This window comes from Pogona vitticeps, chromosome 1 (genome assembly GCF_051106095.1).
Source record: "Pogona vitticeps strain Pit_001003342236 chromosome 1, PviZW2.1, whole genome shotgun sequence".
Lineage (NCBI taxonomy): Eukaryota > Metazoa > Chordata > Lepidosauria > Squamata > Agamidae > Pogona > Pogona vitticeps.
The window spans coordinates 343,904,655-343,919,452 of record NC_135783.1 but is presented as its reverse complement, the minus strand read 5'-3'; the positions used below and the strand labels follow the sequence as shown (position 1 = coordinate 343,919,452).

The following is a 14,798-nucleotide window of genomic DNA, read 5'->3' as shown; positions in this document are numbered from 1 at the left end:
CAATGTGAAAGATCAGTTACATTGTGTGTTATTAACAAATTGCATTGGCATTACCAGCATGTCAGGAAAAATCCAAGGAGTCTGATACTGTATTTTGGAAATGTTTATAAAAATACACTTTAATATGTTTTAAATGCCATTAATAATAACATTTGAAAGTGACTAGGTGTTTTTTTTAAACTTGGGACTTAATTAATTATACCTAAAATATAGTTTCTGAATTATTTGTTATATGGTTCATTACCCCAAGGTAATCACCTATACCATGTTTCCCCGAAAATAAGACAGGGTCTTATATTATTTTTTGCTCCAAAAAACATATTAGGACTTATTTTCAGGAGTTGTTTTTTTTCATGTACAACAATCTACATTTATTCAAATACAGCCATGTCATCATCTTCTGGTTGCTGCACAATGGTGGAGGGCGGGGTTTCACAACTGGGGCTTATTTTTGGAGTAGGGCTTATATTACGAGCATCCTGAAAAAAATCATAGGTAAAGGTTCCCCTTGACATTTAATCCAGTCGTGTCCGACTCTAGGGGACGGTGCTCATCTCCGTTTCTAAGCCGTAGAGCCAGCGTTTGTCCAAAGACAGTTTCCGCGGTCACGTGGCCAACGTGACTAGACACGGAATGCCGTTACCTTCCCACCATGGTGATACCTATTTATCTACTTGCATTTTTACATGCTTTCGAACTGCTAGGTTGGCAGGAGCTGGGACAAGCGACGGGATCTCACTCCATCACATGGATTTGATCTTACGACTGCTGGTCTTCCAACCTTGCAGCACAGAGGCTTCTGCGGTTTAACCCACAGTGCCACCATGTCCCTTGAAAAATCATACTAGGGCTTATTTTCAGGTTAGGTCTTATTTTCGGGAAAACAAGGTAGATAACTATGTTATCTGTAGCTAGTCACTTTCAAGCTCTGAATAGGATTAGCTTGGAGAGGCACTGGCCAAACTGAGATTTTTGTACAGCAGAACTAGAAATGGACAGCTTTATGAATACAGTAATACCTTGCTTAGTACTCAGGATGCATTCCAAGAAAATGGAGCGCCAACTGGATCAGTGACAAAAAGGGTCATTTCTGGACTAGGAGTTCTGGAGGCCTGGTTCATCTCTGGTGTAAAGCAATTAGACCAGGCCCCATACCTTAAAGAGGCCAAGTTTACCTCCAGTGTGGAGCAGATAGAGGGGGGGGGGCTCGGGATTTCTTCAGGCCTTCTTTGCCTCCTGTAGATAGACTGGGCCTCTGTCTAGTACCACAAGATGGACAATCAAGTCTTCAACTAGAGACTAACCTTTATGAGTTTGTTTCAGAATTCTGTTCCAGAACACTGAGCGATCTTGGGAGGAGATTGAAGCCAAAATTAACTCTGAAAATGAAGTGCCAATTCTGAAGACTTCAAACAAGGTGGGAAATATTTCTCCTAACTCATGCGCAAGGAGGCTTGTTTTTAAAAGATGCTGTTGGTTTGAAATTCTGAGGCAGCATTAAAATGTGAAGTTGAAGTTGAAAGCTCACAAGTTGGCTTTCTTACGGATTTTGGCTTGGATTTGTTTCTTTCTTCCATTTTAATGGACTAGCATTTCATGAATAGTCTTGTACGTTTCAGTGGAAATATCCACACATTTTATATCTAGAAAACAAAACAGATTTCAGAAATAAAAGTTTAACTGACAAAGTTTCTAAAATGGGCCATTAAAAAATTGAGATTTAGAATCAGTGCTTCAGATTCTAATGGTTGACCACCGTGTGAGTTATAAATCATCTCCACCAGAGATAATAAAATGAAGCAATATTCTTATTGGTCTCAGTTGTGTAAATGTTTGAATAGCTAACCTCTTTGGTGTTTATTTTTAGGAAATCAGCTCTATTCTAAAGGAGCTACGCAGAGTCCAGAAACAACTTGAAGGTTTGTTGTGTCTAGCCTTATTTACATATTACTTTTTGTTATGTTTATAACCCACTTTTCTCAATAACCTGAGTGTTGCATATATAGCTTTAGCCCCATTCCCCGTCATTTTGGACTCACAATGACCCTGCAAGACAAGGCAGAGGGAGCCAATGGCCAAAATCTTGTTGTGTAGCAGCAGTGGCAGAAGGCAAATGGTGTAAGTGTTATCAACAGCAAATTCTCATGAATTAACAAATCCCCATTTGGATTCCAAGTGCACCTAACACTCAAGAAGAAATCTAAACAAGGACCTGTTAGTTGTAGGTTTTTCTGGCTGTTTGGCCATGTTCCAAAGGTTTTTCTTCCTAACGTTTTTTCAGTTTCTGTGGCTGGCAACTTCAGAGGACAGGAGTTAGAACTCTGTCTGTGACCATCGGATCCCGTCTGTGAAAGCCTTCGAGAAGGACTTGTTGATTAGTTGCAATTTGCCAGTGCATGACACACTATTTCGTTTCACCAGAATAACTGCTAAACAGGATTTTGGCCACTGGCTCACTGTTACCCAATGAATTCTAACAATGGAAAAAACATGCACAATGTTTGTTGTTCTTGAGTCAGAAAAGATATTGCAACACACTGAGATGACACTGAGATGTCTCATAGAAAGAACTGTCAATTGCCACAAAAATCCAGTGCCTTCTGTGCTAAATACAAGGATTGTTGTTCTGTTCTTGTTTTTCAAAATACACTTCTGCAGACAAACAGACAAACAAACAAAATCCTAAATATGAAAATGCACAAAAACTCCGGTAAACAGTAGGGAGTTTTGTTGATGTTTTTTGTTGCTGCTGAAATTTTACATCCTGGACTGTGAAAACAGAATGAACAAAGATTTAATGAGTCTGTTTTATCTCCCTATATTTATAATTCTTACCAATTGTTTTCCTTTCCTTCTAACTGTAAACAAACCTTATCTGCAAATGTTTAAATATCCAAGAATACTTTTCACATTGGAGAAATGTATTGTTATTACATATATTATAATTGCGGACTGTAGTCTACAATTTGCCTTTATGCTGATAACATTTATTGAATTAAACCCTAAATAAATTCTTAAAAGGCCAAATATTGTAGTGCAATGCATCAAAACAACAAAGAGTGCCAACTATCAGACATACATACATCATCTCTGTGTTTACAAATTGTAACCAAAACATCATTCAGCTGCCAGGATTATTTATAATTCATTGACTTTGTTGGCTAATTGTTTTGGTACCTTTAAAGAATGTTTTGCTATAGTAAACAATTTCCAAGCCTCACTTTTAAACAGTTTTGTTTTCAATGCAACTTTTTCTGTACCCCCTTAATTGTATTTTAACACTTTATACATACAAAAGTTCAAATATTGACACATTGATGCTGAACAGGAGAGATCCCAGTGTAAACCTGTCAGAGTATCCTTCTCCTGTATCATCTGCCCGACTTATCAGATCTTCTCAGGCCAGGCTCCTCTGTGTAGCCACCCTGAGACAGACCTGAAAGTCATTTACTAGAGGTAAGGCCTTCTTAGCAGTGGCACTGAGGTTATGGAATCAGCTCCCAGAGGAGCCATGCCTGGCCCCCTCCCTGTACTCATTCAGGAGGCATTTAAAAATACTATTTTTCAGGGAGGCCTTTCATGTCGACCCAGGTTGAATGCCTCTCCTCCAGTTTCCCTTTGGTGCAAAAACTGGTTTAGCGCTATTGGTTTTTTTTTATAGTATGCTTTTGTTATCTGTGTTGGAATTTACTGTTTATTGCTTTGTGTAGTTCATTTTAACTGTTTGTAAACCACTCAGGATAATGCGGCACTAATGGAGTGGTATATAAACAAACTGTGGTGATTTCCTCTGAAGCCCCTATTCCCCCAGGCCTTCACAAGGATCTCGCTCTTCCTTCTTCTTCACTGCCACCAGATATTATTGCTTTAATATCAGTTGAGTATGGAGACACATGTGCTATTAAAACTTCTCTTTTATTTAATCAGGGGAGTTAATAATCAATATATATCCATAAGACAAATCACAGGCTGTCAATCACTTATATAAGAATCAGATAGGATATAACATCAAACTTCTTCAACACTCTGCTTCAATCTATGCTCTTATAGATCTCTAACTCACTCGTCGATCACTTTTTAGCTACACACAGTCTCTCTCTCTCTCTCTCTCTCTGACTCCATCCACCAGATTTTTATCCAGCTCCCTCCCCCTTTGGCTCCGCCTTCCGTCCACTCATTGGCTCCTGCTTCAATGTTCTACGGTGACTGGCAGGAGAGGGCCAGGGCTGTTCACTACACAAACTAACAAACCTTCCATCCCCCTTTTACCTTTGATATTGATCTTGTTTAATTCTGCTTTTTCTGCAGTTATCAACGCCATCATTGACCCAAGTGGAAACTTGGATATGCTTGCCAATAACAAAACGTCTTCTCTGACACCGCCATCTTCAGCTTCTAAAGTCAGGACTGCTAACAACATTTCTGGGTCTGTGTTGGAAGCGTTGTCCCCTGTCAAGAAAAGAAGTTACACCCAGAAGTCGAACTTTGGTTCCACTAGCCTTCAGGATACTACATTTGTTCCAGACGGGGATAAATATGTGATCTAACAGCATCTTTTTTTTAATTATTGCTTACCCTCTTGTATGTAATTTACCCGTGGCGTTAGTATTGTATATGAGTGGTTGTGGGCAAGTCTGCGTGGAGCAGTTGTTTAGATTGCTAACACATTGCACAAAAGAAGAAGAAAAAAAACCCAAGGTACAATCTATGCTGTGTGGGGTGAGTGGCAGGCCTATGCATATGCCTTTTGAAGGTTAAAAAAGACTAGCACTGTGGAACAGCACATATTCAGCATAGAGGCAGACTCTGATTTTTTAATAGAAAGCTACCAATGTGTGATTCCAATGTGCCATAGCAAAACAGGCTTTGCATATTCTTCACTCCATACTGCCGAAGCACTATAATGTTTTGTATTTAACTTGTTCACCACTATCTGGTTGTATAGAAGCTCCGGTTTGAAAATGTACTTTTTGCAGGGTGGCAGTGACTGGCTGGTGCTGTATATTTAATTTTAAATAACAGACTATTAAAGCATTCGATCAGAATTTACTTTTTCATTGCCTGGCTGAGCAGTCTACAGTGTGGCAGGTGTCTTTCAGAAGACAACGAGCAGTTAATTGCGAAACCTTTTCAAATAAGAAACAAAGATTGCATTGAATCATTCTGCTTCCAAACGTAATGGCTTTTATTACTTCCCCTGGAAATGGGTAATAAAAAGTGCAGAGGATGGAGAGCCAGTAATTAAGTTTGGATTTTTGCTTTTCTTATGGTCATCATTATTCAGTTGAACAGTTATTTTCCAAATGTTTTGGCGTAGGAGAGACAAGTCAGTGACCAGGTTTGGCATGTGTCTAGCAAGATTGCCAAATTTATATACCATTTCATGAGAGTTACTGTGTAAGAAAGCTTTTATGTGGTCATAATGTCTTTTTAACACAATCTGCAGAAACCTCTGTTTGCTGCATATAATTTCAGAGGGACTTAAGAGAGTAGGTTCCATGTCTGGGAAACAATTGCGAGCGTCATCATAACTCCCACTGCTTTCTAAAGCAACAGATGTGCTGGTTATATATTGCCCTATAGTACTTAAAGCCTTCTCTGGGTGGTTTACAATTTAGTTAGGCAGGCTACACATTGCACCCCTCCAAGCAAGTCTACCCATCTTGGAAGGGTAGGAGGTTGAGTCAACCTTGATGCAGCTTCCTGAGCCCAGAACTCAGTCTTCACGGCTGTATTGCAATTTAACCACTGTGCCATGATGCTCCTCCACCCATGCCCCTAAGGTTTATTGATCCCTAAGCAACTGAAGAGCATATAGGCCATGTTTTACACTCCTTAAGAGTCCTGTATTGAGCGGCCCAAGATGTGGCCTAGTTCCACATCCTGCCAGCTCCAGGATTTTGGGAGGCCTTTGGCAAAGCATGCGCATCGGGGGCTGCCTTAAGCTGTTACAAGCGAGGTGAGCAAACCAAGAATTCACTTGTGCTGCCTCTAAGTTTGTCATGTGTCCCATGCAAAATGGGAACAACAGCTTTGTTGCGTCTGTGGTCCCTATGCTGTTCTTCAAGCCCTAAGAAATGTCTAAGTTCACTATCTTCTCAAGTTTGCACAGGCCTGGAAGAACCCCTCCCCAGACAAAGTCATGGCAACTTAGCAATAATTCTCTTCTCTGTAATGTAGGTTAGAGATCACAAAGGTTGCCACAGATAATGGTGAGACTGCAGCTATTGCCCTATGGATGAAGATAGTCGGAGTACATTTTGAGAGCATTAATTGGAGTGCTATTGCTGCTTGTGTAATTTTTAGAACTTATTGCAGCTAATAGACAAGATGCCAGGGCACATCTTGGTGCATAATCAGGCATATGATCAGGTGTGCAACCAAGATGTGCTCCAGCACCCTATCAGTGAGCTGAAGCTAGTTATGCAAACCTTAGAGAAATCTGGGCACTACATTTGATATATTTTGAGATGTATCCATAAGCTTCAGCCTAGTGTATTCTCTGTGCTCCTGTAAATTAACGTATTCTTTCGCTGCTTTGGTTAATACCAAAATGAATGAGAATTTTGCTGACAAAGATTGGGATACCCAAGTGTAACAATGACGTTGATTTTTTTCTCAAAGCAATAGCTTAAGCCTCAGTTCACTTCTCATACTGGTTCTGCCCTCTTACTGTTTCCTCTAGGTATGTGAACCCTGTTTGTCGTATGCGAAGTCATGTGTCAAGTGGCTGACTTTTAAACATAGTGTTATTAGTATGGTTTAATGTTGTGACATTTCCAATTCTGGCTAACACCAAAGGTGATTTCCTAGCAAATTCTGAAATGTGTGCTACAAATAACACCAGCTTTTTTCCCCATTTAAAGAGACAGTTTTTAACTCCATTTTGCCAAATTAGTGGTTGGGGGGAAATACATACAGTATTTGAGTTGCGGGAACTGGCGTCTGCCAAAGGAAAATGTTTCTTGTCTTATTGTTGAAAACGGGCAGGTTATATTCAGAGATGCTGTACATCAGAGGTGGAAATGTGTGATCCGCAGGCTTCACGGAGACCCTTGACACCCTCTTTAGATGGCTTTGGAGCCATTGAGCTAAGTTTTGGTTCCTCCTGACCTGTTTTAGGTCTGGTTTCAAAACAAGAAGCGATTTCTGAGCCTAAAGCAGGTTGGGGCAGCAAAAACATAGCAAAATTGCTCCTGTGCCCCCACCCCACCCCAGAGAGCACTTGGTAAAACAAGGTTTTTGGGAGACAAGGATGGTCTCTTCTGAAGGCAAAACATGTGCAGATTTTGGACCCTTAGAATTTGTCCAGCCAGCTGTCCATGACTGCTTTTGGACTCTTGTCTTAATCTCCTTGTAGTCATTTGCCAGTTCGCTGTAAATAAGGCTTAGAAAAAGAAAACTTGTTTGGCTCGAAACAGATTGTTTGTGAAGCTTAGGGGTTGTCTGGATAAAGCATATGGATGTAGCTAAGAGAAGAAATAACAAAGAATTACACCGGACAGTATTTCAAACTCCAAAATAACAGAAATAAAATTGAGCTGGCAGACAAACGAAAGCCCATAGCCTTAATACTAAAGGGAAAAAAGATCCGTGCCGTTCAGCTGTATTTTTTTTTTCCAGGTAGCATGTATCTTTCTTAGATGCTTCATTGTGTAGGGACTTCATTAATACAAATACTGCTGCTGCAGTATGGACACACAGTGATGTTTTCTGACATTGATCCAGCCACAAACCTTATTAATTTTGTTTTCAAAAGAGTCCTGGAAGTTGTGGTCCAAAAATATAACGTTATTAAGCTCTGCACATTTCTTGATTTAGGTCTTCAGGTAAGCATGCCCAGAGGGAATGACCGGTTTGCAACACTCTTGGCTCACCCAGTTCTTCACTGGGAATAAATAAATAATTAATAAATAACTGGTAATGCAACACCATAAGCGGTAATTGCCAGCACCAGATCTCAATAGGAGTCTTTTTGTTTGAAATGCACTGTCACCAAAATGAAAACATTGGCCCAGTTTAGAATCTCTGGGAGTAACAAGTTTACACCTGCCCTACCTTCTAGCGGTCCATACTGAGGCACAATTTGTGTAAACTCTGTGGGTTTTGTAAGTTGCATAAAATCAAGCAGACATCTGAGCTTGTGTGCATGTATCTTATGCCAATATTATATCTGCATACAGACATCCAGTGGGCATAGGAATGTTGGTTAACCATACCTTCATTGTGATTCTGCATTCAGTTTGGTCTTTATTATGTTGGATGCAATTACACCAAAGAGGAAGCCACCAAACTCATTATCTCCTCTTCCTTTTGGTCGCTCTAATGGAGTCTTTCTCTGTCCCAAGTTTTTGAACTCATGTGGGAGTTGTAGGTTGATGGAACATATGGGCTACAACGGTTAGAGGTAGAGATGGGGGTATTTGTATACGAATATCCCCCCCCCCCACAGGTGGAAATAATATCCACTCACCATTTCGCTGTTGACGCAAGCTCGACATAGCCTTCCTATTGTGCCGTTGTCCACAATGGATTAGGCACTCTTCGACCTGGCGATGAGGCTTGTCATCCTGCCTCCTGCCAGGAGTGGCTAATCTACTGCGGACAACCCTCGTTATTTCCACCTGTGGGGGGATATTCGCCCCCATCTCTAGTTAGAGGGTCAGATATTGTCCCCAACCTAACCCAACCCACTCTAATGCATATGTACATCCCCAACTTTATACAATTTGTTAAATTTTCATCTTATGCTTTTGAAGAGTCTAGATTCCATTTATTTCAGGATTATGACTGGTTGTTGGGAGCTTTTCTGTAAGTGATTTTGGGTTATTCTTCAATCATCCCTTTTTTGTTTATATTGTATGGTTTTGCTTGTATTGTTCTTAAATTAAACATCCATACTTTGCTCATAAAGTTTCAGGGGAATGAAAAGCTTATATCCCATTGAAGTTTAATGGTTAGTTGGGTGTCTAGTTTTCCTCAGGATTCATTCTGAAAACTGCAGATTTGTTCCAGAAGCTTGAAAAACAAGTTGTTTTCTTTTGATGGTTTACTTCTCTTTGATTGTTAAATTCTTCTTGTTCCATTATGATTCTACGAATGTAAATTGTGAAAAGAATGCCTGTATGTTTTGGAGGGAATAATGTAGTGTCATTCTCATACAACTGATGACATGGTAAATTATGCAGCAATTCACGAGGCCACGTTTACCCAGGTTAAAGACTTGTGCAAAGTTCGAACTGATAATTGTACTTTATGATTGCAGCCTACGTCCGTCTGGTGGTCAAAGAGAGCAGGGTTTCAAATTTTTAAGGCCATATTTGTAGGTGTGTTCAGAAGATGAGGGTATGAATGTGCCCCACTTGTTGGAGTGGCGAAAGGCAACTTGTACAAGTTTCAGCCTGGCAAAGTTTGTCCTGCAAATCACCTCTGAGACCATTTCACACATTACACACAGACAACATGAGGTTTATCACAGTGTGCACTATGTAAAGAGACAGTGCCTACAGTGGCGCTCCGGGGAGTATATTCATATGGTGCTCATGTTCCGCACAAACACTACACTGTAAAATATACGTTTATCATGTCTAAGGTACATATACCCAAGATCTGTAATGGGCGAATGGCCCCAAATAATCTTTAAATGAATTCAAAAAAATGTTTTCTCTGAATGTTTACAGATAACCTACTTTTAGTATTAATTTATAAGTGCGAGATGCTACTGATCTTTTTTTTTTTCCATTCTGGTATCTGATACTAGGTTTACTTCCTTCTGTTGTTCATTTCTTTCCTGCCTTTGGCCCCTTTCTAGAAGCCAGCAAATGCATACATGACTTCGCAGCTGTAAAAAGTTCATTAACTACTTGTTCACTTTCTGATGTGCCCCTTGCTGAATTGTGCCTAATCATCTGCTGTTGTTATGCTGCTGAAACTATTTTCTGCTGTTCGGGAAAAAATGTTCACGAATGTTCACAAGGTCATCCATTCCATCTGCATGCTACACACAAAATACAAGCTGAGCTGAATGAGAGTATAGCTGAAAATCACCTTTGTATAAATTCAAACCATAGACAGAATGTTAAGAGTGGTTTCTGTTTTCTCCTCTTATCTTTGATTTCCATAGCCTCTTTGAAACACGGTGTATAATTTTAAGATCCATTATTTTGCCATACCTTCCCTGATCCATAGACAGTTGGGTTTTGTTTTTTCTCCATCTTGTCTTCTGGATTTTTTTTTAAATTGTAATTTATTTTGTTCGGTTGATAGGCAATTTGATCTGTACATTTTTGTTCCTAAGTGATGATGTGGATGTCTTTCAAAACAAAATAAATGGTTATTTTATATAATTTTATCATAAATTTGGTATAATAAATCATTTTTTTTCATTTTCCACAAGATGTTATATGCCTAGATACTGATATATTTCTGGAAGCCTTTGTGAGTTGTTGTTTAGTCATTTAGTTGTGTCTGAATCTTCGTAAACCCATGGACCAGAGCACGCCAGGCCCTCCTGTCTTCCACTGCCTCCCAGACTTGGGTCAAAGTCATGTTGGTCGCTTCGATGACACTGTCTAACCATCTCATCCTCTGTCATCCCCTTCTCCTCTTGCCTTCACACTTTCCCAACATCAGGGTCTTTTCCAGGGAGTCTTCTCTTCTCATGAGATGTTTATTTATTTATTACAGCCATGTCTGTATCACCTGATCTAGTGTAGGTGGTTAACAATCACCTTCCCATTCATACCCTTCCCCAGTCAATCTCAACTACTCAAAATAAACTAATCCCAGTCCGAAAACAATCCAATCCAATCCAATGGATGATGGAAAAGCCATGCTCCAAATTAATGCAGGGGGAGAGTTTCACCAAAGGCTTCCTGGTCTTAGGCAGTTCTTGAAGGCTGGGAGGGAAGGGGCCTGACAGATCTCCTTGGGCAAGTTGTTCCACAAATGTGGGGCCACAACCAAGAAGGATTGGTTCCTTTGCTTCCCTCAGAATGGGCACTCTTAGGAGATCAGCCTGAGTGGAGTGGGTGCCAATGTCTCTGAAAGTGATATTTCCCCCAAAAATCCTGACCAGCAGAGCTAGTGGTGAAGGCTTCTGAGAATTTTAGTCCGAGAATATCTGAGGGCCTGAGGTTGTGAACAACCGACCAAGAAATGCCGGGAGCAAGACAGGAAGGTTCTCCATGTTGGAATAGATCAAATCTCCAATGTTGTGGCCAAATTCATTGAAAGTAAAGACAAAGTTGATAATACTTCTACTAATGAGAAAATTATAATTGTTCAATTACATTTTAAAAAGTCAAGATCCAAGTTGGGTAGTTTTAATTAACACTTAAAGGCATTCATCTAGTGAAAATAAATTCTGCCCTTCACATGGTCTGAAATTTCTTTTTCTTTATGTAGACTGCCCAGTTAAATATATAGTCAGCCCTCGACTTACGAACGACCCTAATTATGAACATTTCAGCTTACGAACCGCTCTGATAGGAAAATATTGCCTTGACTTGCGAACTTTGCTTCGAGTTACAAACTCTTTTCTTTCCTCTTTTTTAACCTATTCTAGGTTAAAAGGAAAGAAAAAAGAAAAAAATTCTGCCCCTACTGGTAGGAACGGATTAACCGGCTTTGCATTATTTCCTGTGGGAACTAATGCTCCGACTTACAAACTGCCCCTTGACCTAAGAACCAAAAACAGCTGAAATGGAGTACAGTAATTGGTTTTCAATGCATTCCTATGGGAAATGCTGATTCGACTTATGAACGTCCTTCCGGAACGGATTAAGTTTGTAAGTCGAGGGTTGACTGTAGTATTTCTGAAGTCATTAAACACGTAGAAGGAAAATCCCAAAATTCTGAGGCTGAAAACACACAGGAATAAGGCATCAGCAAGGCTGGAGGTGATTTCCACACTTAACATCAGGGTAAAAACTGAAAAATCATTCTGACTTCAAAGTAGTGCAATGAGCATGGCCATAGAAGATCATGTGTTGGAGGAGGGAAGAGCAGGGGGCGGTGGAAATGGAGTATTTTAGAAAACATAATGGCTGTCTGGCAAAATAATGGCACCTTGCGAAATAATACACCCCATAGTAACTTGTTGCAAGTCCTCACTCGCCAATCTCATCTTCACTCCTCATCTGGTCTTCTGGTGTCTCTCCACACATACCTTAAGAACATAAGAACGCACAAGGAGCTATGACTGATTATTCCCACAGTTGCCTAACAAGGAGCCCAGTGCCAGTCTGTTGTAGTGGACAGTGTAGCGCCAGAGACAGGAGACCTAGACTTAAAATCCCATTTTTCATTATTCAAGCTTACTGGGGATAGTGATGATAACTCATACAGCTCAAATACCATGTTAGGGTTGCTGTAAATCAGCCTTGTCCAACCCACGGCCCGAGGGCTGCATGCAGCCCAGGTCAGCTTGTAATGCGGCCCAGTGCAATTTTTTATTTTTAAAGAAATTCCAAAGTTTCAAGATACACTGCCGGCGCTTGTGGCTGGAATGTGGCTGAGGCACGTCACAACAGTAGGGGAGGGAGAGAGGGAAGGAAGGAAGGAGTGGGAGGGGAGGGCTGTGTGACTGCATTGCACCATCCCCGTCAATAGGTGGACCCCCTCCCGGCCCCATAAATCCACCAGAGTCGAAGCTGGCAGCCTCTCCTGTCTGAGATTGCAGCTGCCGGTAAGCGCACTTGGAGTGGGGCTGCGGAGGACGGCTAGGGCTGCCCCCCCCATGTGGCCCAAACCAAATTTTCATCTTCTAATGTGGCCCAGGGAAGGTGAAAGGTTGGACACCCCTGCTGTAAATTGAAGGTGACTTAACTATACATTGCACCCATGTAGAAAGCCTGCCATCCATAGGAATAAGTGTCGTGGGCTACCTCCATCTTACTGTTCCAATAAACTAGTAACCAGCAATGTAGTTGCTGACCTTGAGCCAGACATCCTGGAGAGCGAAGTCAAGTGGGCCTTAGAAAGCCTGGCTAACAACAAGGCCAGTGGAGGTGATGGCATTCCAGTTGAACTATTTAAAATCTTGAAAGATGATGCTGTTAAGGTGCTACATTCAATATGCCAGCAAGTTTGGAAAACTCAACAGTGGCCAGAGGATTGGAAAAGATCAGTCTACATCCCAATCCCAAAGAAAGGCAGTGCCAAAGAATGCTCCAACTACCGTACAATTGCACTCATTTCGCACGCTAGCAAGGTTATGCTCAAAATCCTGCAAGGTAGGCTTCAGCAGTATGTGGACCGAGAACTCCCAGAAGTACAAGCTGGATTCCGAAGAGGCAGAGGAACTCGAGACCAAATTGCTAACTTGCGCTGGATTATGGAGAAAGCCAGAGAGTTCCAGAAAAATATCTACTTCTGCTTCATTGACTATGCGAAAGCCTTTGACTGTGTGGACCACAGCAAACTATGGCAAGTTCTTAAAGAAATGGGAGTGCCTGACCACTTTATCTGTCTCCTGAGAAACCTATATGTGGGACAGGAAGCAACAGTTAGAACTGGTCATGGAACAACTGAGTGGTTCAAAATTGGGAAAGGAGTACGGCAAGGCTGTATATTGTCCCCCAGCTTATTTAACTTATATGCAGAATACATCATGCGGAAGGCTGGACTGGAAGAAACCCAAGCCGGAATTAAGATTGCCGGAAGAAATATCAACAACCTCCGATATGCAGATGATACCACTCTGATGGCAGAAAGTGAGGAGGAATTAAAGAACCTTGTAATGAGAGTGAAAGAGGAGAGTGCAAAAAACGGTCTGAAACTCAATATCAAAAAAACTAAGATCATGGCCACTGGTCCCATCACCTCCTGGGAAATAGAAGGGGAAGATATGGAGGCAGTGTCAAATTTTATCTTCCTGGGCTCCATGATCACTGCAGCAGCCCTGAAATTAAAAGACGCCTTCTTCTTGGGAGGAAAGCGATGACAAATCTTGACAGCATCTTGAAAAGCAGAGACATCACCTTGCCGACAAAAGTCCGAATAGTCAAAGCTATGGTTTTTCCTGTCGTGATGTATGGAAGTGAGAGCTGGACCATAAAGAAAGCAGACCGCCGAAGAATTGATGCCTTTGAATTGTAGTGCTGGAGGAGGCTCTTGAGAATCCCCTGGACTGCAAGGATAACAAACCTATCAGTTCTAAAGGAAATCAACCCTGAGTGCTCACTGGAAGGACAGATCCTGAAGCTGAGGCTCCAGTATTTTGGCCATCTCATGAGAAGAAAAGAGTCCTTGGAAAAAACCTTGATGTTAGGAAGGTGTGATGGCAAGAGGAGAAGGGGACGACCGAGGATGAGATGGCTGGACAGTGTCTCCGAAGCAACCAACATGAACCTGACCCAGCTCCGGGAGGCAGTAGAAGACAGAAGGGCCTGGCGTGCTCTGGTCCATGGGGTCACGAAGAGTCGGACACGACTAAACGACTAAACACACACACACACAGTAACCTTTCGTATGTTCAACTGACACTCTGCTTCTGCTGCTGATATGGCAGCCCTCCTTAAATCCCTATACTGTATTGGTTTCTATCTAGCACCAACCTGAGACCTCTCTGAAAACATGGAGTGTTGCATGTTTACAGAAGCAGATGAAAATGGGCATGACAATGGAGGTCCAGAAACTGACACTCTTCCCCCACTTTTTTAAAGTATCTGATGATTAGTGTGCCATGCAAAAAATTTTTTGACAGCATTTCAAAAACCTGCAGAACTGATTTGACCATAGACGACAACAGCACACAAAGAAATGATGGTAACAGAAACACGAAGGGCAAAAGAGCA

The 14,798-nt window shown here is 41.3% G+C and overlaps 1 protein-coding gene across 4 annotated transcripts in view; it reads left to right on the top strand.

Moving 5' to 3' along the window:
- CEP170B (centrosomal protein 170B) overlaps window positions 1-8,913 on the top strand; it is a 101,246-nt gene extending 92,333 nt beyond the window's left edge. For all 4 annotated transcript variants that reach the window (XM_072986748.2, XM_072986747.2, XM_072986746.2 and 1 more), the window contains 3 exons: window positions 1,324-1,417; window positions 1,868-1,919; window positions 4,309-8,913. In XM_072986748.2, the coding sequence (XP_072842849.2) occupies window positions 1,324-1,417; window positions 1,868-1,919; window positions 4,309-4,547 (385 nt within the window). In that variant the 3' untranslated portion in view covers window positions 4,548-8,913. The remainder of the gene's footprint in view (window positions 1-1,323; window positions 1,418-1,867; window positions 1,920-4,308) is intronic.
- The last annotated feature ends 5,885 nt before the right edge of the window (window positions 8,914-14,798 follow it).